The sequence below is a fragment of the Triplophysa rosa genome, linkage group LG16, assembly GCF_024868665.1.
Source record: "Triplophysa rosa linkage group LG16, Trosa_1v2, whole genome shotgun sequence".
Classification (NCBI taxonomy): domain Eukaryota; kingdom Metazoa; phylum Chordata; class Actinopteri; order Cypriniformes; family Nemacheilidae; genus Triplophysa; species Triplophysa rosa.
In genome coordinates this window covers 17,433,896-17,461,850 of record NC_079905.1, presented here as the reverse complement: position 1 = coordinate 17,461,850, position 27,955 = coordinate 17,433,896, and the positions used below count along the sequence as shown (strand labels likewise).

The 27,955-nt window shown below is 38.2% G+C and overlaps 1 protein-coding gene across 2 annotated transcripts in view; it reads left to right on the top strand.

The window, feature by feature from the left end:
- dtnbp1b (dystrobrevin binding protein 1b) overlaps positions 1-27,955 on the top strand; it is a 44,775-nt gene that overhangs the window by 14,575 nt on the left and 2,245 nt on the right. The window contains exons 2-3 of one of the 2 annotated variants that reach the window (XM_057354168.1): positions 23,433-23,585; positions 26,384-26,518. In XM_057354168.1, the coding sequence (XP_057210151.1) occupies positions 23,433-23,585; positions 26,384-26,518 (288 nt within the window). Of the gene's footprint in view, positions 1-23,432; positions 23,586-26,374; positions 26,519-27,955 lie in introns of both variants that reach the window. The other variant, XM_057354167.1, reaches the window with a different exon arrangement.

Here is a 27,955-nt window from a genome sequence, read left to right as displayed (position 1 = left end):
TTGTGGTTGTTAGTTCTAATATGAACAAATGTGTAGGAATGCTTCAATCAAATATGACATATTTATTACTCATATGATTCGTATGACCATGGTTCTAATTCTAATTTTTATTTTAATGGAGAAATGATGTCTGTTTGTTTCGTCAACACAAGCAGGGTACCTTAAAACTCTAAAAAGGACACAAGTGAAACCATTAGGTTAAGACTCTGGTGATTTTTTTGGTCCAAAAGCAATCTGATTCCATTTACAGAGGTGGCCAAAATTATAAGAACACTAGTTTTTTTACCAGCTAAAAAATGGTTTTAAGTCATTTATTTCTATCTTTCGCTGTAGTCTGTCAGTAGGAAATATCAGTTTACTAAAAGTATTCATTTTGCCATTAATTGTAATAATCCAGTGAGATTTTTGTTTGCACAAGGAGTCTGACAACAGCCAGTGCTCCACATAGAGATCTGATCTCATCATCATCATCATCATCATCATCCAGTCTGTCTGAAATGACATGAAGAACCAGAACAAACTGAGACAAAGTAAATCCAGAAGACCTGTGGCAACGTCTCCGAGATGCTTCAAGAAACCTACCTTTTAACAGTTGTTTAACCGGCTTGTATGTTGTAAACCATGTTTTCATTTGTTTGTTAAAGTGATAGTTCACCCAAAAATGAAAATTCTGTCATCATTTACTCACCCTCTTGTCATTGTAAACCTGTTTAACTTTCTTTTTTTCTGCAGAACACACAGGAAGACATTTTGAATAATGTTGGTAACCGGCCCCCATTCACCTGCATTGGTTTTTTGTCCATACAATAGATGTGATTGGGTGTCGGCGCTGTTCGGTTACCAACTTTCTTCAAAATATCTTCTTTTGTATTCTACAGAAGAAAGTCATAAAAGTTTGAAATAACCAGAGGGTGAGTTAATGATGACAGAATAATTTTTTTGGCGAACTATCACTTTAAACCTTTTTTGTTTTTTAATTGAATGATATTTTATTATTTTTTTCGTTTTAGGTTAGTGACATTGATTTGAAGCTACATTTGTATTTTATGTTAAGGCATTTATAATGCCTTATTGTATCTTATTTGTTTTTGTTTAGTTGCTTTACGAAAGCCATTTTTGTATTTTTATACGTTATGGGTGCTTTTTTGTTGCACCATAGTTTGTGCATTAAATATTTTAATGATGGCTTGTATTTTTGCCCATTTTATGGCGTAACAAATAAAGCATATAAAATCTGATGTTGAATAGGAATAAAGAAAAGATGAAAAAAGAATAAGTTGGCTTCATTTGTTTTTTATCCACAAATATAAAATGCAGGGTATAATTGCATTACAATTAAAATAAGTATTCTAGTATGTAAATTAACAGCTGTATGCTGCTAAGTAACATTAGTATGCTGTTCTTAAAACAGTATCAGGCTGCTAAATAACAGTTGTATGCTGTAGCTAATAAAACAGTATCATTCTGTTAATTCAAATAACAGTAACCCGCTGTTATTTAACAGTATAAAGCTGGCAACCACAGCTGCCAGTAGATTACCATTTTTTACAGGATATTTTTTTACAGTGTAGTAAAGCATCCCAGAGTAACCCCGTGTAAGTTTGTATCTATGTGTGCTTTGAGAGAAAGTTTTTACTCTTCAAGCACTCTAGTAAGTTGCAGACCTTCACTGTCAGTACAGCATTTCTGGAGCATTACAATTTACTAACCTGTAAAAATGAAATAAGAGTTAGAATATGACTTTCGTAGTGCAGCGTGTTTTGGTGTTATAGCGCCTCAGTCCATTCAACCCATATCATAGGGAACATAAAGATCCTGACAGCCAGAAGGAACAGCAAGTGTATTCCAAAGGTGCACAATAAAAGGAAATGTCAATAAAGGGGGATGGTACATTAAGATTGCTGAGCCCTGCTTTTCACAGCCAGCGGATGAGCTACAATCAAATTCCCTAGGCTTGAAAAGACCCCAGTCTGCTTAACCGTATCAGTGTCTTTTAATAATTTAACTACGACTCACACTTAAGCACACCGCTGTGACGGCTGTCTGGGACACACAGAGAGCACAATGGGTCCCATACTATAAAAACTGATGAGGGAGCCATGAAGCCTCTTAAAATAGAACATTTAGGAGTCGTGCAGTTTTTAAACCTCACAAATTACAGAGCTGCTTTAACTCCTAATTTTTTACGACTATTAGGAAAAAGCAATAAAGAAGTACAGACTCTTTAGTAGTGAAGGGTGTGTGTGTGTGTATTTATGTACCGTAAGATGCTTTGTATTTGTTTTTAGAGTGACATTTTACCATTCTGTGAAGGGTCTACAGATTTTTTGGCTAATTCTGGCACATTTACAGTCACGTTTTAATGTGCACTACCCCTGTCAACAAATAAACATAAACAAGACTTTTTCATTTGTGACCAGATTTATATATAAGACCATATTACACTGAACATGTTGGGTTATTTCTTAAATTAACCCAATGTTAATATTTCACCCAACAAGGGGTTAAAGCAACCCAGCATTTGGGTTGAAACAACCAAGCACAGGTTGATTTATGACCCAACGGTTGGGTTTTTTTACCCAAAGTAAAAGTCTTTAGTGTAGACTGTCGGCCTATTATACAACCCTCTTCAGCCACGCATTTTTAGCCTAATCCTTTTATAGCAAATAGTAATGTTTACAGAACCTTAAAAACTTATAGTAAACAAAATAATACACTTCAGCAAACACTTTCTTACTGTCACTGATGTGAGAAGGGATTATGGGTTCAGCGGGGGTAATGCTTTTCCAATTAAAGATAGTCAAATTGGCCTGTGCCACACTGAATCTCTCCATGTTGTGGCCCCTCCAGATGCAATGCAACCTCTGTCAGCCCATTCACAAATCCAAACTAACAATCAGGTTGTCAACAGCCCTGAGCCTGTCGCTCTTTTTCAGACATGCTACTCTTTTCATTTCTGACATGTTGTCCTGTCATCCAGCCCGCTAATGTTACAGCTAATAGGACATGATAGGATCACGTTTTCAGGTCAGCAAGTAGCTGTTTAATGTGGAATAAAACAATTCTTATGATGTCTGTACACTGTAAAACTTTGCTGTAGTTTTGCAGCAGGTTTGCCAGTAACTTACTGTATATTTAATTACTTTCCTATTAGCAGTGTTTTCAATTTGAGTTAAACTTTACTTTTACCAAAATTAAAACACTTTGACTTTTGAGATTCAAAATGAGTAAGAGACTTGCATTAGCATAGCAACACTGGAAAAATGACATTCTTCCTAAGAATTTTTGTCTTGTTTTCTAGTAAAAATATTTAAAACCTCTTAAATTACGATACACTTACAAAACAAGAAAAGTGACCAAAGATGTTTAGTAAGTTTATGTTTAAAACAAAATTGTAAATTAAATCTACAGTAAGTTACTGGCAAACCTGCTGCAAAACTACAGCAAAGTGTTACAGTGTACTGCAGTAATTCCATAATAATATAAGCTAAGGCTTTAAGGTCCTTTTGATTTAGTAGCAAGAAAGAAATGACGTAGTGAAACTATAAAAACATAGGTTTGAGTCTCATTCAACCTGGCAATTCTTTCATCTGTGTCCACAAATATATTGCCCTTCCTATACTTACAGCCTCATAAATAAAGCAGTAATGGGTTCAAATGGCCAGCACTGTCACTTTATTTAACATTGTGTATTACGCTGGTAATTCTCGTTCTTTACTCCATTGTTTCCATTTAAATGGCAGTTTTTGACTGAGTGAGCAGTTTAATGGATTTCTGCTGGCTGTGCTATTTGTTATCAGGCACATGTTATATTATGATCTTGGACTTTATAGGTGTAATGAACAGTCCATTTGCACAGTAGCTTGTGCATTCTGAATCTGTAGAGAACAACAGGCTGAGAAAATCAAAGCTTATCCATTCGTACACTACAGTATCATTAAATGAATGGTTAACCTTAAAATTAACATTCAATGCAAGCTCATATCTTTTTACAGCTTGTACAGACTCCGAAAGGAGAAAGAATTCACAATAATGATATTACAGTTACATCTATTGGAATGTCTTTTATGTGTTGGCCAAATGTTACGTACAATATTTGCATTTAAAGGGATACTCCACCCCAAAATTTTAATTCTCTCACGAATTACTCCCCCAACCCCCCATCCCCTCCCCACCACCAAGTTGTTCCAAACCTGTATACATTTCTTTGTTCTGTTGAACACAACGAAATATATTTGGAAGAATGTTAGCAACTTAGATTTCTGGGACATCATGGGGGGGGGGGATTTAAATGGTAGTCAAATGTGTCCTAGAATTTTTGGCTTTATTAAAATCGAAATTTTTCCTACTATGGATAGTTTGTAACCCTTCTGGCGCTTGAGACAAAATGTTGAATGGTTACAAAAGCACCACCTCCTATGTTGGAGCATCAACCAGTATAATCAACGGGTAAAAATACATGACTCAGACACACTCAGACCTGCAGAGGAGTGACAAAAAAGAGCCATTTAATCAAATGAAGGGAACGGTCTATGTTTAGAGGCCTCTTATATCTAGTAATCTCCTTGTCAGGGTGCCTAGTCCTTTTTGACAGGCTATCATTGTACCGTGACTACTTTAGGATTATCCTATCATATTACTGAGTTAAAGTAGTATTTATAGCTTTAATGATACTAGGATACATTACTTCGTATCTTAGTATACATAAGAATGCAGATAATAGTAAGTGATATTCTACCTATGCATGTGCTTTGGCCAGTAGTTGTACTGCTAGCCTCATTCCAGTAGCAAATCTTTAAAGGGGTCAAATGACACGGCTAAAACGAATATTATCGTTTGTTTTAGATGTAAGGCAATGTGTATACACGATTTAAGGTTCAAAAACGCTGTATTTTCCACATACCGTGCATGTGTATATCTCTTCTTTGCCCCACCTCTCTGAAACATGCAAATTTTTTACAAAGCTCATCGCTCTGAAAAGCGAGGTGTGCTATGATTGGCCAGTTAACCAGTGTGTAGTGATTGGTCGAATACTGCAAGCGTGTGACGGAAATGTAACGCCTCTTACCATATTTGGAACATCAGGTTCCAAAGCAATTGTACTGACAATCTTGCTTGCGTATACATTTGGGCGGTCTTAGTCAATTCATACCACGAACTGACGTTGATTTGTGGGGGTGTGGTTACACGAGGCGTTTCAGGCAGGTCTGGGTGAGCATTCGCTTTTAGATAGAACGCATCTTTTGTTCCCACACATAAATGTTTGCAATTTTTCGTGTCTAATACATGCATGGGCAACTTTTAACACGCCAAAGACACAGAAAAGCGTGTGTTCGCGCCATATGCAGCTTTGCTGGTTTCAAATTTCTTACAAAATGGTGCACCAGTCCTTGAGTCTGACATTTTTAAATAATTTGCTAATTACAATTTGCATAGGAAGGCCAACAGCACAAAGGCATCCTCTTGTACAATCCCCAGGTCTTTATTACAGCCTTAATTTGCATCAGCTCATTTGCTTGGTGACCTTGATACGTTGGTAGACTTGCAGTTTCCTCCAAAACACATCTCGCGATCACCCTGGGAAATGTGTGGGTTGGCATGAGGATGGCACACATGTACCATAGCAACATTTGCCTCTATCAAAGGGCAAAACTCCTCTACAAGCCCATTGAGTCAACTTAAATCAACCTTGACATAAGATGCACAAATCTGGAGGGGTTAGAAAACACGACCCGGGGCACACACTTACATAAACACATCTATCTATTTTTGTCCAAGTGTCTTCCATCAGCCTCACTAACTTGTGCCTCATTCTTGTAGCCACAGGCACATCTTCTTATGCATAGTGGTGGCATTTATTCACAACCTATAGTTTTTAGCTCAGAGCAGAAAAAAAAAACATTGCAAAAGAAACACTTGTGCATACTGGACAGTGCAAACAAATGAATAATTACCTAATACCTACTATGAAAAAATATTCAGATTACCGTCAGACACATTAAAGGTCATTAATCTGAGGTTTATGGGCAAAGCTGATGTCTCTCAAAGGCTTGCTTTACTCAAAAGTGTCCATTTATGCAGTAGTATAGGGTAAAAAGTAAAGCTAATCTTGTGGCCAGCTAATACTGTGCTATGCACAACCTGTACCAAAAATACTATGCAATGCGCTATCTGTGCAAAAATAATTTGATAAAATACTGTACTGTGTTTTCTGTGCTAATTTTGCTAAAATATTGTACTATGCGGCCAGTATCTGTGCTGAAATACTGTGCTATGTGTTTTCTGTGCTAACTTTGCTAAAATACTGTTCTATGCGCTACCTGTACCAAATGCAATGCATTATCTGTGCTAAACTACTCTGCTATGCAAACTTTGCTAAAATACTGTGCGATGCGCTATTTTTGCTACAATTAAAATACTGTGCTATGTGTTATCTGTACTATCTGTGCTAAAATATTGTGCTATGTGCTAACTGTGCCACAATACTGTGCTTTGCAAATTTAAAATACTGTGCTATGTGCTGTCTCTGCTAAAAAAATGTTCTAAAATATGGTGTTATGTGTTAACTGTGCCAGATTAATGTGCCTTGCAGTATATGCGCTATAATACTGTGCTACATGCTAGTGTAGCCATCATTTTAGAAATAAGGGAGACAGACTACTCACTTCCCCAATAAAGTATGGGGGACTGATTTTCATTTTATTAAAAATTAACATTTTGTGCACCCATGCTATGTGCTATCGTTGCCATGCGCCATAATGGACTACCTCCATATTACAGATAGTATGATCTAATCCTTTTGGGCTTCCCAGAGCTACCTCTGATTTTTCCCATGTGCGTGCTGGATCAAAAGCTTTACTGGTCATCACTTGCATGATTGATTGACAATGTAATGTCATTTTCACAGTATTACACATTAGATCCTGTCACTAGATTTTCACAGAGTATGAAGTGAAAATCCATACTCGTCTTTTCTTCTAATCTAAGCGATCATACTTAACATATCTAATTAACATGTTTTAGGGAAACATTCAATATTACCCCTTTACAGTGCACTCATTGAAATACTTAGAAATTCAAAATTTCAACCCTGAAAAGATTTTTTATGTTGAAAATCAAGGTCACTGAAGTTACCATATACAGTATGGTTCCTCGCTGGTCTAGTCATTTTATCCCAAAAAGTATATATATTTAAAATGTAAGACACATATATAAAATATAAATAAATGCATAAAACATACATAAACTTCATTGAATATTTATTTAGGAACATTTTACATTTATTTAAGTTTTTATTTTATTTAGGAACATTTAGAAAGATTATTGACATATACATTGTAAATATAAAATAAGAAGTGAAAAATAGCACTAAGTTCTGCTGGTGCCACTTATTTTAGCTCACAGTAAAAATAAACAAATTTGTCCCATTTAGGTATAATAAAAACTGTTATAAGTTTAAGTTTCCCACTGGATCACGGTATAATGTTATACAAACCTGTGTTGAAATCCAATGCACTAATAAACACTATTGCACTATGTTATAATTAATTATTAGTAAAAGTATGACTCACTAGACGCATCGGGCGTTTGTCACTTACATGAACGGGGCTCAAATATGATCACACCATTTTTCAGCAACAATTTACACTAATTTCTAGAAATCCTACGCAAACAACATCTATCTCAACATTAAACACAACTAATCAACCATATTGTCAGGGAATTGCATGGACAGAGACCCCAGATGCAGGACCAGGACTGGATGCCGGCACTGCGACCTGACCGGGACTGGAAGCCTGCACAGTCAGTTCCCCCTTCCTCGGCTTCTTCTTCTTGGGCCGGACCACTGGGCTGGTGGCTGACTGCAAATGACAGGCGGGGGCCATGGGAAGCTCCGTGCCGGAGGAGTCCGAAGACGTCCCCCATGAAATTGTCCTCCCCGCTTGCCACGGAGGCTGGCAGGAGGACCAGGGACCGTGGAGCTTGAGGCGAATGGTGCTGAGTCCCCCAGGGTCACAGTGGCCAGGATGCGGTTCTCCGGGACGGCCGACAAAGGTTGAGAGACCCAGGATGGGACAGTGGGCCAGGGCTCGTCCCGGTTCTCCACGTACCTGACCATATCCCCGAAGTACAGGGAACTCAGCATCCTGGTCTCCGCCGGCTCGAGGGGCTCAGTGAGGCAGCAGTTGAAGACCACCTTGAGTTCTGCCTCACTGAACTCCGAGTCCCTTGCCTTGAACTCCCGGGCAAAGACCCACACGCTGCGATCACCCTGACGCATGCCGAACAGGACATGTGCCTGGCGAGATCGCAGCGGAGACTGCACACAATCCATGGCTGCCTGATGGGTTCTGTTGTGGCTAGTTCGTTCTGTCAGGGAATTGCACAGACAGAGAACCCAGATGCAGGCAGCGGGTAAGGGGTTAACAAAACAAATATTTATTAGACAAGGAAACGAGAGGAGCGGGGCCAAAGACGAGACCGGAGCGAACGCACATTATGTTGTGACCGACAATAATATGTTTCTCTCCACAAAACATGAGGCTCTGCCATAAGACCAATAAAGACATGACATGATGAGGCAGAATCATGACACATATAATGAGTTAGTTTCATTAACTTATCATTGTTCGTTTCAATGCTATTTACGTATTTGTGTGAGTAGGTAGGAGCCACTGAACTATATAAATGACTGAATTGCGCCTAGAATGCTAAACCAACGACAGGAGGTGAAGCCACCGGAAGAGATCGCGTCGCCATCTTGGTATGCCCAACTGATAGAGAGCGCCCTTGACTTGCAGTCAAAATGACGATCTAAAATAACCTGTTTTTCGGCTTATTAGGCACGAGATAAGACAGGAAAATTCCGACTTTAAATAATAAAACCAATTACATGCTTAAGACATTTGCGCTGTAAGAATGTACTGTAAGACTTTAGATATAGCAATGTGGACTTGTGCATTACTGTTTTATCATTAATATGTGATAACTCCCTTTTAATTTAATAGAACATTTGGGCATACCAATATGGCGGCGCTGTAGCTTCAGTGTAATGACGTCATGAGCAATCCAGTCATTTATATAGATCATTGGTAGGAGCGCAGATCCATGTTTCACAAATTCTGGAATTATGCTGAAGTTTGAAATGCCCCAGCAACTCCTGATTGGTCAGATGCCATGGTGTCACTATTTGTGACGTAGACTGATCTCCATTGATTGGCTGGGAGACAACCATGTGCCTACACGAGCTCACGGAGAGGCATGGAAATGCCGTTGTGATTGGTCGATTAAGTTACCAAATATTTTTTTTGCCCGATAAAGGGTTAAAATATATAAAATATAAAATCAAGCGAAAACACGGAATGGAGTTTCATTCATTAGGCATTCCTCAAGTGGAATGGATTTGACTAACAGTGCTGTGATATGTGAACAACACATGCAATAAAATAGGTACAGTAAAAGTGACTGGGTCAAATATCATTGGTCTTAAAAAGTGGGCGGGTCCTGTCTCACCCACATACAATGGTTCCGAAGCCCACGTAAGGGTCACGAACTGACCCAAAATTGAGAATTCTTCTTTATAATCCCACTCCCTCTTTAAGATCACAGTATCCTTTCCAAGACTCTAAACGCCCAACGCATGTCACTCTGCTGTAAAATTTCACCGCTAAATGTTCTAAGAGAGAGGCATTCTGTGATCTCTGTGTGCTTGAGTGTTCAGCCATTTGTGTGCACATGCAGTGCTGCTCTAATAAGCTCATGAGGATGTGATGAAGTGGGCGAGAGTAGAGGGCAGCTCGTGTTTACGGCATTTTGTTGTTTGCTCGTTGCTTGGTTGCCTGTTGAACATTGTGCCGCTTCGTTGGGTGTACCTTTCTCCCACTCAAACCTACAGAATACTCCTCGCCAGCCTTGAAAACAAACAAAAGAAAAATACAATCTCAAGTCAAGGAAGCCAATGCACTGCCAACATAATGCTCTTGAGAAATGTCAATTAGTAAAAAAGTTGCTTGGGTGAAATTCACAACTGGTAAGTATCTTAATTAAACATGACTCAGCTCAGGTCTTCAATGCATCTGTTACTGCAAGTGTCATGCGCCGGTTTGACCTCCAAATCTAAAGGCAGATTTCACGAGGTTGCTAGGTAGCAAGATAGGAGAAAAGTGTACACTGTAAACCCGAATGTTCAAAGAAATTAAACAGTTTAAGTAGTGTAAACTTAATTTTATATAAAAAAAATCCTAACTTAAATGTTTTGAGTTCCTGTAACTAATTCTTACTTTTGAGTTAGTTTAACTTAATTTCAACAAGTTAATTCAAGATGATTTGTTGAGAATGAAATTCAGTTCCCAGCATGCTTTGCGTGAGACTGCATTAGGAAAGTAAATTTTGAAATGAAGTGTTATTTTATGAGTTTTTAGAAAGGAAAAAGCCTTGTTAATGATGAATGTTCAATTATCTTGGATATTTAGAAGAGTTTGTTGTGTTTTTGACTTTTGGGGTTACCATCGTTCAGAAGAGTGGTGCTTATGCTTAGGTTGTGGGAGGTGCAATAGCAGTCGTGTGTGTGTTGCATCACTCTCTGTGAAGGCTGTTTGTTAATTGTTGATGCAGCTGAACTGTTTAGGTTGTCTTAAGACCTTTCATTTATTTAGCTGTAAATAAAAAAAGTTACTTTGCTAAATGTTCAAAATTAGAAGGAGTCAACAACAGTACAACAAACTCAAAACTGACTAGTTTTGCTTACTTAAAATTGTTCAAAATTAAAAGGAGTCAACAACAGTACAACAAACTCAAAACTTACTAGTTTTGCTTACTTAAAATTGGGAACATCATAACTCAAAAAATTTGATGTAACTGATTACCTCAAATTTTTTGAGTATTCCCAACTTATTCGGGTTTACAGTGTATACAGTGAAACTGAAAGAACGTCTTCTCTTTCATTTACATCTCACTCAGATATTTACTAAATGGTTGAAATTTGGAATCGAAGGCAATAGAATGAGTAATGAAGAGAACAAGGAGGCTAAATTGACCAAAATAACATTATTTTATGCATCAGTGATACCATTTCACCCAGTAATCAAGAACCCCTTGAAAAAGCCACATAAAGTTGGTGTATGACATGTCTCATGGTTCACGAAGGGAGATGAGGTTTTCAGTTCAACTCTGCCTTCGATGGTGTAGTACAACTCAGTGTATCTATTTTTTCTCAGGATCACTCTTCCATCATGCAATGTGTCCGGCAGCCATTGGCATAGACGAACAGAGACAAACAGGGTTAACGTTGAAGTTGTTTTTGTCTTACGTAATAGCCCCACGTTCCATTTCAGTCTGCAACGCAGGTCAAGCTGTTAACAGTCCATAACATCGTAGCTTGATGCTTCTCTTCATAGACTTCATAAACAAAATTGAGGCAAACGTGAAATGGTCTTGATGGCTGTGCCATCAATATATCATATCAATATATATACCTCATAATGCTTTGTAATGTGAAAGCAGTGCTTACAGTCAATGGTCGTCTGATGAAAAGTGTAACACATGGTAATTTTGAGGGTGGGAAAGCAGTCATTCCAGATGTAAGAAACATGACTTGTTTCATTCTTGTTTCTCTTGAACAGCCTGATATCTGCTGGCTGTGGAATCATGCCTCCATTACGCATTAATATATAACATGCACACGGTGGGAGCAGCGCTGATCTCTCTGACAGAAAGCTTCAGTAATAGTCTCATGCACTCCTTTGATCCCGGGTGGAGCGTCTTCAGTTGCAGACCGCGGATAATGTGTTCTCTCAGAATGGCACATTAAATAACGCTGATCGAAGCTCTGGGCTGTTAAAGTTGTATACTCGCTGACTGAAGCGAGGGGAGAATGGGTTTAACTGTTGGTTAAGATGTCATAAGTCATGTTCTTGCTATGAAAGATTGATTTCATGCGTCGTTGTTTTAGAATATATCTGTCATAGTTTAATAGACAGAAATGCTGATGCTTTAGCAGTCATTTTGATTGATTTATTGATGGACCAACCTGGTATGAACATCTTACATTTAACTTTATGCATTTGACCTTAATTAACATATACATTCTGTTTGCACGCTATGGTATTATTGCAAATACGTTTTTTGTTAGTTACAAGTTTCCTGTACTGACAATAATTGAATTTTATTAACCATGTTTACTGATATAACTAACCAAGTGTCAGTCATTGTAATATTACTAATCGTGATGACTAATATTATTTTTTTCAGTGCTTGATTCTGATTGATCAACAACAACAAAAAAAACTATGACCGCTTCAACGAAACCGCCTACTTCCAAACTACATAGTACCAGAAATTAAGTAAGAAATCTCAGTATGCACTGTTTTTTACAGCAGAAGGAAGGCTTTATGTGATTTTACTTCATGAAAGTTGCATACCTATTTTTCGTCTTTAATATTTCTATTGTGTAAATGTAACCATTTTACAAAAGCATTAAGGTACCCAAGGCTAGTGCTTTCCTGCTTTATTGCTTACGTAAATTACTCGTACATTATAACTCTTTAAATAACCCAGCATCACTAACTGTGATATTATTAACCATGATTTATTTTTATTTTTTATGGATATATTATATTTGTTTTTCATTCTTTTTAAATTGCCTGTGTTTTTGTTGTAAAGCACATTGGTCAACTGCTGTTGTGTTTATTTGTGCTATAGAAATAAATTGACATTGACATGATTACAGATATCATGTAAATTGCACACTATAATATTGCAAAAGTGACCATAATGATGAATACTGATATTGGCTTAATACTGTGCATTCTGTAATACTGCAAATAAACAATTCAACAGCTTTTGGTTGACAATCCAACACAGTATTTATTTCAGTTCGTATCAAGAAAATGTAGATATGACCATGTATTATATACGATATATTGCGTCTTTAAAATGTATTTTTTTATACTTTTTATTTACTTATTTTCTTTACTACAGTAACCTCTGTCTAATTGTATGTGAAGCTGCTTTGAAACAGTGCAAAACTGAGAAATGAGAAATAAATAAAATTGAATATCACAGAAAAAACTTAGGTCATAAGGCTGCCATTTTGTATGAATTCACACAATGCGAACCGCAAAAAAACCTTTCAATTCACATTTTTAAGATTTATGTTGTACATGGTTTGTACATCATTCTCATTAATAATCAATCATTTAGCAGCGGTAAATTGTGTTTTTTTGTGCCGTGATAAGTCAAGCTTTTTATCCAAAAAGAAGCTAAGAATTTTGAAGTGGATTAATATAACCTATTTCTAAGCAGTGGATGGATAGCGGTCCAGACAAGAGCAAGCGTGACTCGTTCGCTCGGAGGTTCACACTCCTACGCTCCTATGCTGAAGTGTGTTGGCACGCAGGAATGCTGGGACACAAGAACACACTTATCAGGCAACATGAACAATAGCAGGATGATATAACACAGCCTGTGGACTTTCTTCTGTGTGGATCTAATAAAACCTGTGCCATTTTGCTGGCCCTTCATTGGTGAAAATCTTCTCACTTTGTGACACAGCAGAAAAAAAAGGCTTGTAAAAGTCGCTGCTGGCTTTAGATGAAATGTGGTTTATTGATGTGTGAAAGAATCCAGTCACGATGTTCGTATAGCGTACTGGGCAACTACAGACAGAAAATCAGTACGGTTCCGCAGATCTCCGGGGAACACTTCAGTCAAATTCTCTCTGCAAAGCTTTCATTTATTAAACATCTTCTACCTCCGCCTGGAACCATTCATAATGACAAGAGTAACTCTGGTGCAGGACTCATGAATAACATGCATTTTCATTTTCTTCATAAGCGTTCATCAGTTTGTCTTCTAGAATTTGTAATAACTCCCTATATGCATCAATTAATGTCATACACATTCGAATCACAAAGAAAGTGAAATCAAGCAGGAACGATCATCCAGAGGCCAGAAGAGAACGAGAATGCAAGGCCCAAAAAAAGATATATAGATCCAAATATCCTAAACTAACACAAATGAGCTTGTATTCGCTAACTGATTTGGTTGCGCAAGGACAAACCTTGAGAGATTGTGCCCCAGACATTACTAACAAAAACGCCTTGAAAAATTGATCCCATACTTACAAAATAACTCACATGCTGCCGACATGAGGTTACACTTTCACAGCATATGCATCTTGTTTAATCGAACGTCTTTCATGAACTCGCTACCTCACCAGCATCAATCCTGACCACTTCAAACCACTCACGCGATCTCACAGCGAGAAGTTACGGAGAACTGATCGAGACTGAATTGGCGTGCACCATCGTCAGAGACGCAGGTGTCGCCACACAAAAGAGTGAGATGTGAACTAAAGCCGGTATGAATGAGTCTTTACAACAGCCCATATGGCAAAGCAAGCACGTCATCTTCCCCTCAATAGCGCCTGTGTGCTCGCTGCACGCGTCTCTGTTGTTGCTATATTCCTACAATCTGTCAATCCAATTACATACAAATGAAGCCATCACAAGAACACAAACCAAGATAGATGAAGTGTGTGTCGGGTATTCTGCGGGCAATCATTCATTCGCTCATTGTGGGATGACGCAGTCAATAAGTGGATCCAATTAATCGCCATGAAATCACAGAGCCAGATGAATGTAATCATAGCTACGCTTATTAAGCATCTTTTCCCCTCAATCTCTCTCGGGATCATCTTATTAAGTGCCTTTAGGTCAGCAGACTCAGCACCTGCTCTCCAGTATCTATGTCCCATCATTAGGGCTTTACCAAGCGTCCAAACAAGCCAATAAACAGACAAGCGATGGTACAGAATTTCTGGGCACAAGACATTTACAAAGTATTTGTGCCAGTAAAGTCATGATCTTAGATAAGGCCTAGACACACAAGACCAACTCTGCCTAGTTTGCTTAGCAAAGATGTGTTTTTCTAAACAGATGAGAAGGGGCCAGTACTTTTTCATCAGTGTTGTGTGTTTGTTTTATACTGTTTAAAGTCAAGACATTTTTCTGCACCCAATGGATAAAGCAAATGCATTTTTTTATTCATACTTCAACATAGTCAGATATTCAATTTACACCATGATTACCACACATCAAGGCATACACTGTAAAAAGTACGTAATTTTGCAAAATTGTTATTTTTTTTCAGAATTTTTGAAATACGTTTAAAAAACCATAAAACTACAAAAAAGACAGCAAGTTTACAAGAAAAATGGTGAAACCGTGTAATTTTACAGGGAAAAACTGTTATTTTGCAGTCATAGGATGAAGTCTTCAAATGTCATTTTACAGTTTACTTTTTAATATGGTCAAAAAACATAAAAATACAGAAAAAGGCTGCAAATTTACAAGAAACATCCTGTAATTTTGCAAGAAAAAATATTTAATGGTACATTTCTGTCACTCCAGCTGACAGACTTTCTGTTTTTTTCCCCGTATTTTTTTTACAGTGTATGTCAGGTAGACATGCTTTGACAAGTATGTGTGAGAGTGGACGTTTAACTAATGAAATATTCTAAAATTGAATTTAGAGAGCAAGAAGGATAGAAATGCACACATCATCATGTCAAGCTCCCAGCCGTTTCTGTATAAGAAAGATCTACACATCAACTTATTTAAAACTTTTGAAAGTGAAAGTTAACAGTAGAAAAAAACCGAGTTGACAATGATTGACGTTTAATTATTCAGAGTTCTGAGAAAGGATCAAACAGACTTTGCTCAGCACCAGAAGATTAAACCAGTAAATTTAACCTTCTGGAGACATCTTTGTCTGATAATAAAATTCCTATCAAACGTACGAATAGATCACCTTAACAACTGGCAGCCATTTTGCATAAATAGCATTTTAGTCTTGACATTCTCTAGTCTTAAAAAAACGATTGAGATCTATATTCTTTTGTCTTTGACAGTGTGTATAGAAGCTTGAGAAAAGCATGAGGTTCATTTGCGGAGGTCTCAGGTCAGTGCATCTGAACAGCAGCAGGGAAAGAGGATCCTCTCGAGAGAAAGAACAGTCTGGAGGAATTCTAGACCATGACACAATGTGAACTGTCTTTCTAAACAGCGAAGACTCACAGGTAACTCTCTCAGACAACGCTTTAGGAGCAGAATCTGTCTGGACAGGGAGAGAACACACAGTACATGAATAACAGCACGCGTCTCTGTGCTGCACTGTCACATGCTTGCTCATCCACATCTCTTAGTCATAATCAAATAATGACATTATCCAATACATTTATATAATAATAATGTGCATTACTGTGCGTTCAGACCGCCAGCGACTCTGTCGTTGTGTGTTGCTAGTCTCTTGCTACGAGGTCGTTAGAAGGCGTTCCTAGCTTTGGTTGCTCTACATTTATAACTCAAGTCAACTCAACTTTATTTATATAGCGCTTTTACAATTTTCATTGTTACAAAGCAGCTGTACATGAGACATATTGACTATAAGCAAAATAATTAAAGTTGTACCTGCATAAACAAGAAAAGGTTGAAAACACAGAAGACAGACATACCCACATACAAAACACTCCACACACACAATATGCACACGTACTAACACACATAGACATAGAGACACACATACACACACGGATGTGCACGCACACACACACACAACACACACACACACACACACACACACACACGTACGTACACAGACAAGTATGCACACACACACACACGCTCAGTGAGAGCACACATTTAGGATAAAGGAGAGAGAAGCACAGGTCAAATATAACAGACTATAAATTCCTATATGCAATATTAATTAATTAAAACTTTAAAATTCTAAAGCAGCCCCCCGGTCAGGCAAACAGTATGCAAACGGTGGCGAGGAACCCAAAACTCTAATGGAGAAAAAAAAACTCAGGAGAACCCAGGCCCAACCAGGGGATTCCAGTTCCCCTCTGGCAAAAGCTGCTGCCTCTGCACAAGCTCCAGAGAACTTGCACAACAAGGCTAAATAAAATAAATAAACTTAATAATAAAATAAATTATAGTTTAAGATTATCATTAATAATCTAATAGCATTTGAAATTTTGTGGTGAAGACATGTCAAGAGACCGCGTCCTTCTTTATCCAGCTCTATCATCTCAGCTCTTGTCAGGTCCCCACTTCCCATTCTCCGCTCTACCATCAGGTCAGGCCATGAACTGCATCCTGCTCGCTGTGGTAACCTTGGAACAATGAGACAAGACTGGCTGAGAGTAGAGTACTGTTCTGTACTCTTTGATGCAACAAGTACATCAGTTGTGTTTTTGGTTCCGGTTGATCTAACTAATGCAGCCTAAACCCTCTGAAGATTTATATTATGGAAGAGTAGTGTATGCAAGATTAAAAAGATGCGTCTTTAGTCTAGATTTAAACTGACAGAGTGTGTCTGCCTCCCGGACAGTGCAGGGAAGACTATTCCAAAGTTTAGGCGCTAGATAGGAAAAGGATCTACCACCTGCACTTGATTTTGAAATTCTAGGTATTACCAACTGACAGGACGCCTGAGAGCGTAATGCACGTGAAGGACTGTAATACAAAAGGAGTTCATTCAAGTACTGAGGAGCTAAACCATGTAAGGCTTTATAGGTAATAAGCAAGATTTTAAAGTTAACGCGATGCTTTATAGGTAACCAGTGCAAGGTTGACAGAACCGGGCTAATATGTTCATACTTTTTTGTACGTGTAAGAACTCGAGCTGCCGCGTTTTGGACCAATTGGAGTTTTTGTAATAAGCCTGCAGGGCAACCACCTAACAGTGCATTACAGTAATCTAGTCTTGATGTCATGAATGCATGAATTAACTTCTCTGCATCTGAGATTGACAGCATATGACGTAGTTTAGATATATTCTTAAGATGGAAAAACGCAATTTTACAGGTGTTGGCGACGTGGCTCTCAAATGACAGATTACTATCGAATAGAACGCCAAGATTCTTTGCTGACGACGAGGGTTTTATGGAACATCCGTCAATAGTTAAACAGTATTCTTGGTTGTTACTTATAGCAGTTTTCGGTCCAATAAGTAACACTTCCGTTTTGTCCGAGTTCAGTAATAAAAAGTTGTTACTCATCCAGTTTTTTATATCGACTATGCATTCCATTATTCGATGGAACTGCTGTGTTTCATGAGGCTTCGAGGAAATATAAAGTTGAGTATCATCAGCATAACAGTGAAAGCTAACTCCGTGTCGCTTTATTATATCTCCTAGAGGTAGCATGTATAATGCGAAGAGCAGAGGCCCTAAGACTGAGCCCTGTGGTACACCGTACTGGACTTGCGATTTGCGTGACACCTCATTGTTTATTGCTACAAATTGAAAACGGTCGGATAAATAAGATTTAAACCATTTCAAAGCTATTCCCTTAATGCCGACATAATTTTCGAGTCTATGTAGGAGTGTGCTGTGGTCAATGGTATCGAATGCAGCACTAAGGTCTAGCAGCACCAATAACGAGATACAACCTCGGTCAGACGCCAATAGCAGATCATTTGTAACTCTGATCAAAGCAGTCTCTGTACTGTGACATGCTCTAAATCCAGACTGGAATTCTTCATTGATGTCATTCCTTTGGAGGAAGGAGCATAATTGAGTTGAAACTACTTTTTCCAGAACTTTAGATATGAAAGGTAGATTCGATATAGGCCTGTAGTTCCTTAGTTCTCTAGGGTCGAGTTGGGGTTTTTTGACAAGGGGCCTTATAACAGCCACCTTATATGCTTTAGGCACATGTCCTAATGTCAGAGATGAGTTAATAATACCAAGAAGAGGATCTATAATTTCTGGGAGCATCTCTTTCAGTAGATTTGTAGGTATAGGGTCTAGTATGCATGTTGTTGATTTAGATGATCTAATAATTTTAGACAGCTCATCTTGATCTACGGTATAAAATAATTGCATTTTCTCCTTAAGGGCGCTGTAGTTAGTTTGTTCAGCGGGTTTCACTTCTGATTGCATTGTTATAATTTTTTCTCTAATATCTTGGATTTTATATGTGAAGTAGTTCATAAATTCATCACTGCTATGCTGATATACAGGATCAGAAGTCACTGACGATTTATTTTTTGTTAATTTAGCCACCGTGTTAAATAAAAACCTAGGGTTGTGCTGGTTTTCTTCTATTAGTGATGAAAAGTAGGCGGATCTAGAAGTTATTAGGGCTTTCCTGTATTTTCGAATACTATCCTTCCATGCTGTACGAAATACCTCTAATTTAGTTTTCTTAAAGTTGCGCTCCATTTTTCGGGCCGCTTTCTTTAGAGCCTGAGTGTGTTCATTATACCACGGTGTGGGGCTGCCATTTTTAATCTTCTTTAAACGTAGTGGAGCAACTTTGTCTAGCGTTACCGAGAAGGTGGAATTAAAATTTTCAGTGGTAATGTCAAGATCTTCAACGTTATTTCTCATGATTTGAGACAATTCGGGCAGATTATCGAGAAACGCATCTTTGGTAGTTGAAGTTATTGTTCTACCATATTTGTAACAATGAGTTTTATTTGCAGCCGTAGGCCAGTGAAGCAAACATAATACCAGATAATGATCCGAAATGTCTTCACTCTGCTGAAGGATTTTAACGTCGTCCACATTTATACCGTAAGACAGTATTAAATCTAAAGTATGATTACGAAGGTGAGTGGGTCCTGACACATGTTGACTAATGCCCATGGAGTTAAGAGTGTCTTTGAAAGCCATTCCTAAGGCATCTGTAACGTTATCTACGTGGATGTTAAAGTCACCAACGACAAGGAGTCTATCTGCGGCCAGTACTAGTTCTGATAAGAACCCACCAAATTCTTTAATAAAATCTGTGTGGTGCCCTGGAGGCCTATATACAATAGCTAGAATCAATTTAAAAAGAGTTTTATCTTTAGTATTAGGTGTTGAAACATGAAGAACCATGACTTCAAAAGAATTATATTTAGAGTTCGACTTCTGGGAAATGCTAAGAGAGTTATTGTAAAGTGCTGCGACACCTCCCCCTCTGCCTTTTAGACGAGGCTCGTGTTTATAATAATAATCTTGGGGGACAGATTCATTTAAAGCAATATAATCATCTGGTTTTAGCCATGTTTCTGTCAAACAGAGCATGTCTATTTTATGATCTGTTATCATATCGTTAACAAAAAGTGCTTTATTAGAGAGAGATCTAATATTTAGCAATCCGAGTCGTAACAGTTGATTATCTGTATTTTGTTCATGTTTAGTTTGTTTAACGTTTATTAAATTACTTTCAAGAGGTTTACGCATTATTTTATGTTTGCTAATCCGGGGGACAGACACAGTCTCTATTTTGTGATGTTTTGGAGAACGGATTATTACATGTCGTACATTTTGTGTATTCTGCGACGTGAGACGGCAAGCAGACAGTTGGTTAAGCCATACTGTCTGCTCCCTGACCTGGGCCCCAGCGAGTCAAGTTTTAGCATTAGCATTAAGACTTTTTGCCATATTTCTAGACAGGATGGAAGTCCCAGCCCAGGAGGGATGGAGACCATCTCGTTTCAACAGGTCAGGTCTGCCCTCAAAACTCTTCCAGTTATTTATAAAAACTATAAATATGTTTATAAACAAACCCTGCAGTAACTGACGAGAGACGGATGACATGAGCTCCGCTGCTTTACTCCTCTACTGGTAGTTGCTCCGGAAAGTCGCTCATCATTTGCATAAAGTTGAGCAAATCTCAACTTTGTCGCGTCGCTAGACACACCCACTTCCTGTTGCCAACGGTCACTGTTGCTAGTGTCGCCGGAAGTCGCCAGCTCTTCATTGAAATGAATGGAATCATGTCACTTTGTCGCTGTGTGTCGCTGGAGGTCTGAACGGGGCGTTATTAGGCATGTGTGAATTCATGTATAGTTATTAAACAATCTCAAACAAGGAACATTGGTGGATGGACATGTAAGATATTATATGGACGACCCTGTTAAAGTCCCAGTGACATTAAAAATTACAATGCCTATTTTTTCATGAAATATTGCAGCGTTTATTGTAAACAGTTTATTAATGTGGGTCATTCTTTTTTTTAAATCATGTGCCCTCATAATCTTCAGTTAAAATCTGAAAATGCAGTTCCGCCCTGTAATGATTATCCATCTTAGATATCGTATGTTAGACGGCTTGGGCGGAGCATCCGTTAACTCCTCCCCTTTAACTGTCAGTCTGCTGCCGGTTCCATTTAAAATGCAACGGCTGTTTTTATACATCCAATCAAATCGCAGAGAAAGATTAAAACCACGGCCACTATTTTTCTCATTTCACTCTAAAATGCGTCAAAATACGGAAGTAAAAACGTTCTCAACTTCCCATTCACGGAAGGGTATATGATATAGTGCGATGCAAACAGTGAGTCTAAATTGTTTAAAGTCCCCGTGTGGTTGATAATTTTATCCCTTTAAAGTCTAAATTACATGTTTAAACATTTTTTTACTGTGAAACTAATTGTTCCTGCTTTAAAATAGCTTGAATGTAACTCTACACATCAGCTTCATTAAGTATCAAAGATACATGAACATGCAAATTAGTTTTTGTTTGGATTATTCAAGGTTGAGGTTGTCCAGCAGCTTGGGTCTTTCATCAAAGAGTTGAGCTCCAGTTCACATGTGTCCTCCCTTCAACTCAACAAAGCCCTGCTCACAACATATGTTTATGTGGTGTTTTTAATGTGCTTTAGGAAAAGCCATGTGCAAATTTATCTTTTTAAACCATTGCTGTGTATTTTCACCATAAAACTGCAGTTTACCAAAGACAGTTTAAAATGCAATTTGATTAGTCCCAACTGATGGGTCGAAAGTAACAATGTGCAACTTGTGTTCAAAGTGAAATTATACAGAAGTCGTTCAACATTTGTACAGAATATCACCTTCCATTGATAGACCACACTTGTGAGTTATTGACCACAGCAAAAGTATATCTCGATCTGAAAAATCTTTTAAAATCAAAATTTTCAGAAAAATGGTACTTTCTGTCCTGCTCTCCCCTATTTGACCGAATTATGAGCCTTTTTATTTAGTTAGGACCAGCAAAATCTCCTCACAAGTCGGTTGTAAAGATAATTCAGTGTATTGCTGAAGACATTTGGCCCTCACAAATATAAATAAACCTGTACACACACGTCTCTTCTCTGTGCTTCCTTCAAATCAAAATATTATAAGATTTAAGGGGTGTTCACAATAGGGTTGCACGGTGTACCGGTGCTACGGTAGCATCGCGATGCTAAAGCTTCAAAATACCTGCAATACCGCTCTATCAAATTTTTAAACCGTAGCATCGTAGTGCCGTAAGGAATGTTACATGCGCATTAACGTTCATATGAACACTTACATCTCCCTTTTTGATGTGTTTCTCTCCTAAATGAATCCGTGTTTTGAACGACTCGGTCGAGATAATGATTCAGTGAGTTATTCATCAAGTCACTTGTTTCGTTTATGAAAAAATCAGCCGTGACACAGTAAAAATGTACCTACTGGCCATTTTAGTTTGAAATTTAAAGCAATTCTAACATTTCCCTTTAATTAAATTTCTCGCTCATATGCATTAGTTCCCACGTAAAAAAATGTTCTAGTGTACTTTAGTATTTACTACAGTAAACTTTAGTAAAATTCCTAGACACTCGTGTTTTTTAATCTTACCATAGTAAATATTTGTGTGAATCGAATTATAATAACGAATTATCTGTCGTTCGTTATACTCTGGTTAAACACTGAAATGTTTATTGTGTAAATGTGTACAAGAAAATGTCTATTGTAAAGTATTGTAATTTTTTGTAACTTGTAATCTACAATTCTGTCTCATATCCGTCATACTGCCATGTTGGTCGAAACTGCACCCAAGTTTTTCACCTACTGTTGCACATATGGTTGAGTGACAATAAAGGGATTTGATTTGATATTACCATAGTAAAGTATACTTCAGTATTTGATAAACTTATCCCATTTCTATAGTTAATAATAGAAAACATCGTAGTGTACAGCATAATACAGCTCACTATAGTAAATACAAAATGTTTAGTTTAAATCTGTGTATTTAGGAAATTTGATTTATATTGTAGATTTAAATTATAAAACATGACACAGCACCATGATACTACTTGGTACCGTGATACTTCGACAGGTACAATATCGTAAGATATGTTTATGGTACCGTGACAACCCTAGTTCACACTATGACGATAACTGATAAATATAACTACATGTACATTAGCGAAAGGATGATAATACTGTTATGTTAATTCTAAGCTTGCGCTCTGCACTGTTACAGTCACAAAAATGGATGTAGATGACCTACTGCTGCTTTACGTTTTTACAGCTTAACGTCTTTCCTCTAAAAAGGTCATTCTACGTGATTGAAGAACCCTTTGAAGCACCTTTATTTTTAAGAGTGTAGGAGATAAACTTTCAACAAACGTTTTCTTCTCTTCTGTCTATTTCTTATCCAATCACAGCGGAGCTGGAGCATGCTCAAAGAGTACCGGAGGTGGAGCCTGTCCAGCCGCAGGTAAAACTAAAGGACAGGCAGAAGTTTTTTGAGGAGGCTTTTCAGCAGGACATGGAGCACTACCTGTCCACAGGATACCTACAGATCGCAGAGAGGAGAGGTGAGCTATGTTCACACCCCCTGCTTACACCTCAGCCAGACCCAAATAATACTGTACCTACTTTCGGTTTATAAATAACAAAATGCTAATATTTATTTCTGTGCCAAATAAACACTTTTACATTTCAGAGAAATGCTTAAAGTAGACTTTTATTATTACGAATGAGAGTGCCTGGTCCTCAACATCCAACACATCTAATACGGGACTACTGAACCCTGAACCAGATCAACTCAGTGCCCCTTTAACCGTCCTCCTCCTCAGCTTGTTTGCAATGACCCAGGAGACTCCTGGTGCATAAAGAATGTGTCAATGAGCAGATAAAGAGACTTTTTGTACAATGGAAGTGTTCTGTAGTGAGCCAAAAGCTTGTAGTACTCAGGGATAGGCATTCAGAGGGTGGGGCTAGGATCAGCCAACAGGTCATTTGAAGGCATGGCTTGACATTAAGAAGGTGTGGCAATAATCAGCAAGTACTGTATGTGTTGTTTAGGTGTGTTCGACCCCATGCACCGCTTTGCAGCACAATCAGCGAGATTAGCCGCTTGCAGTCGAGGGAGGAGTTGAACAAGTCGGACACCTGACAAAAAAGTCGGACACCTGCTGCTTGCCGTAGTGACGTTCACGCTGTGTTTCCTTTTCAAAGTGCAAATGAAGTGGATTATATAGTGGATTTGTCCAATAAACAAACGTTTAAATTAAAAAGTAACCACCATAAACACTTCATATTGCATATGTTATGTGCTGCTTAACACAGTGTGCCTAAAAATCATGGTAAACATAAGCATTTATTATTAAATTATCTACGGAGTTGAATCAGTATTTGTTTCATTTTTATTTTATTAAATGACACAAAATAACATATTATGATTATACGAACAGATTTTTAGTTGTTTTAAAAACAAGAATTAATAAGGTGTTTACTGAAGGTGTAAGAATAAACCCGAAACGCACGTGATCGTTGTCATGAGGTGTATCTAGCCAATCATGAAAACTTGTGTCGTCATCACAGCCTTGTGCAGCCGCTCCTGAGATGCTGCACCAGCTGAGCTAGCCGGTACTTTGATGCCCCACATGAAAGTCACGTGGCATCAGCGTCGGTTCAAGTTGGACAAAATTTCTAACCGGCATGCACTGCTTCAAGTTAGTCGTCGATCGGTCTGAAGTCAAACACACTTTTTGACTTCATGCAACGCAAGCAGAGTGATCTGCAGCTGACTTGAAGCATTGTTGGGCCAGTTAGAAATGTTGTCCAACTTGAGCGGCAACATAGCCAGGATTGGCTAATCGGGAGGACCTGGAAGATTCCGGTGGGCCGGTCTGCTTTTTGGCCACGAGGGTTGGTGGTGTTAGTCCACTGCAGGGGCGGACTGGCCATCTGGCATACCGGAACGAAACGCAAACGCATGGGCCGAAAAACAAATGCAAATGCAGACAGATGGACGGATTAGAAACACGAATGGAGGGCCGTTCTTGGTCAAGAATGCCAGGGCCGATTTTAAGTCCCAAGCCACCCCTTGCCAGTTTTTCTGCTGTTAAATTTTAAGTAAACATAAACATAATTGTAAAAGTAAATGTTTATTTGTTTGACAAATATTACATTTAATTCACTTCATCTGCAACTAAAAAAGCAAATACGATACAAACGTGACTATGGCACCTAGAAAGTGTCCAACATTACATATGAATAAATCCTTTAATGGAAAGAAGAGCTGTATTTTGATGTGAGTGACAGTTAATGCCCACAATGTTGTCTAGGCAACAACGGCCACTTCCATTTCCAGTTATTATGGCCCAGTGCGTGCATATATTTTTGCTACACACCAAAATGTATATACTGTACTTTTTCATAGTATAAGTTGGCGAATTGGGACGCAGAACTACTGTTCATTTAAAGGGTGCGGCTAGGATCAGCCAATAGATCATACAAAGGCATGTCTTGTCATTAAGAGGGTGTGGCTCGGATCAGCCAACAGGCTATAGACTGTTTCATCGGACACATGCGCGCCTGACCCCAGTTAACTTCCGGTTTGTGTTTGGCTACTGTCTAATAATATAACTATTTATATTTAATTAATTAATTAATTAATTTGTATTATTATTTTACTGTATAATCATTTTATTAAATACGATTTGTTGAATTTTGGCAATTTGTTGGCAATTAAGAGTGTTGGGCTAGGATCAGCCAACAGTCACGTCATTAGGAGGGTGGAGCTATAATTAGCCTGTAGGTCAGTAAGAGGGTGGGGCTATGGTTTGTCAGACATATTAAAAGGATTGGGAGCACCTCAAAATGGTTTGGAGCATAGACTGGCCTTAAAACAGTATTTTGATGTGATTTTTTTCCAAAAAGTGACACACAGACTGTGTGTAGTTTTGTTTTTACTGTATCTCAGCTCTGTAAAAGGGGAGCTAACATCTCTCTCTCTCTGCTGTCCACCTCCCTGTGCCGCTGCGCTCTTACGCAACCTTGAGGTACGCAGTTCACCGCTCTGCTTACTGATGTCACGCTCACACACGCACACGTGACGGGCATGTCTCACGCCGCAGTTTGTGTTTGTGAAGCATGCGCTAAAGAGATATCAGAGCCAACATGACAGCAAGGTGACGAATCCAGGAAATAGCCCAGTAGATCATATCATATCTGACAACCAAATTTAATCGTTTTGTGTTCACAGAGATGGGAACTCCATGTGTTAATATTCATCCTGGACTCAAATCCTTGATATAGCTCGGTGGTTGGGGTGTGAGGTTACAGAAAGTGATGCTGTTGCTCTTCCTTTGGTACACAGAGACAATAGGAAGCATGTCTTCAATGGAGGTGAATGTAGACATGCTGGAACAAATGGACCTGATGGACATGTCTGACCATGAGGCTTTGGACGTCTTCCTCAACTCTGGGGGAGAGGACAATAGCGTGGCTTCACCAATGTTGGGTATGCATGCACATAATGACATTTCCCATTCATGAGTTCTTGCCACTCTTTAAATGTGAATCCTTGCATCTTTTTCAAGTGGAGCTCAATTTATTTTTATAGATCACACTCAGCTAATGACGAAAGTGGTTTCCTAGTGTTTCCCCTCCTTGTGTTAAAAGAACTCTCTAGCTCCACTAATGCCGAGATGCCTTTAAATTAGTACTGACATTTACCGCTAATCACGCTGAGATTATGTCTGTGCTCTTTGACTGGACCCAGAGAAGAACAAACAGGTTTTACAATTATCACTAATTACATTGAGCTGGAGTGAAAGCTGATGTCTCTGGATTATGAACTCCCAGTTTCACTACCTAGTAGGATTGCACGGTGTACCGGTGCTACTGTAGCATCGCTATGCTAAAGCTTCGCTCTATTTTTCAAACAGTAGCATCGTAGTGCTGTAAGGAATGTTACATGCGCATTAACGTTCATATGAACACTTACATCTCCCTTTTTGATGTGTTTCTCTCCTAAATGAATCCGTGTTTTGAACGATTCATGCGAGATAATCATTCAGTGAGTTATTCATCAAGTCACTTGCTTCGTTCTTGAATAAATCAGCAGCGACTCAGTAAAAAAAATGCCGCCACCTACTGGCCATTTTTGGCCATTATGTGTCGTTCGTTATACTGTGGTTAAACACTGAAATGTTTAAGTATATATATATATATATATATATATATATATATATATGTGTGTATATGTATATATATATATATATATATATATATATGTGTGTATTAGTAAAGTATACTTCAGTATTTGCTACAACTTATCCCATTTCTTTAGTTAATAATACAAAACATCGTAGTGTACAGCATAATACAGTTCACTATAGTAAATACACAATTTTTCATTTAAATCTGTGTATTTAGGAAATTTGATTTATTTTGTAGATTTCAATCATGAACATAAAGCACCGCGATACCACTTGGTCCATGATACTTCGGCTGGTATAGTATCATAAGATATGTTTATGTTACCGTGACAACCCTAATACCTAGTGACCGGCCTCTCTGTCTGCTGTTTACATAAGCTGCTACTGTACATTTAAAAGCAGCATCCCAATTGAAAACAAACCTCATTATTGATATGAATTGCTTTATGTAGACAGCAAACACATTAACAGTCACTTATGGAAGCCAGACAACTCGTCTATCACTCACAGCTGATTCAAACATAGATTGATGTTAGAATGGCATAAATCAACACTGAGGATTAACTAACTAAAACTAATGAATTATACTGCTGACAATATCACCATTTTTTTATACACTTTTTGCATTACGTGCATTTTTTTTCACATTTTGTCACATTATGCATCCAGCACTACCATTAGGCAAACTGAACAATAAACACACACTACAGGCACACAAACATGTTGTCTTTATCTTA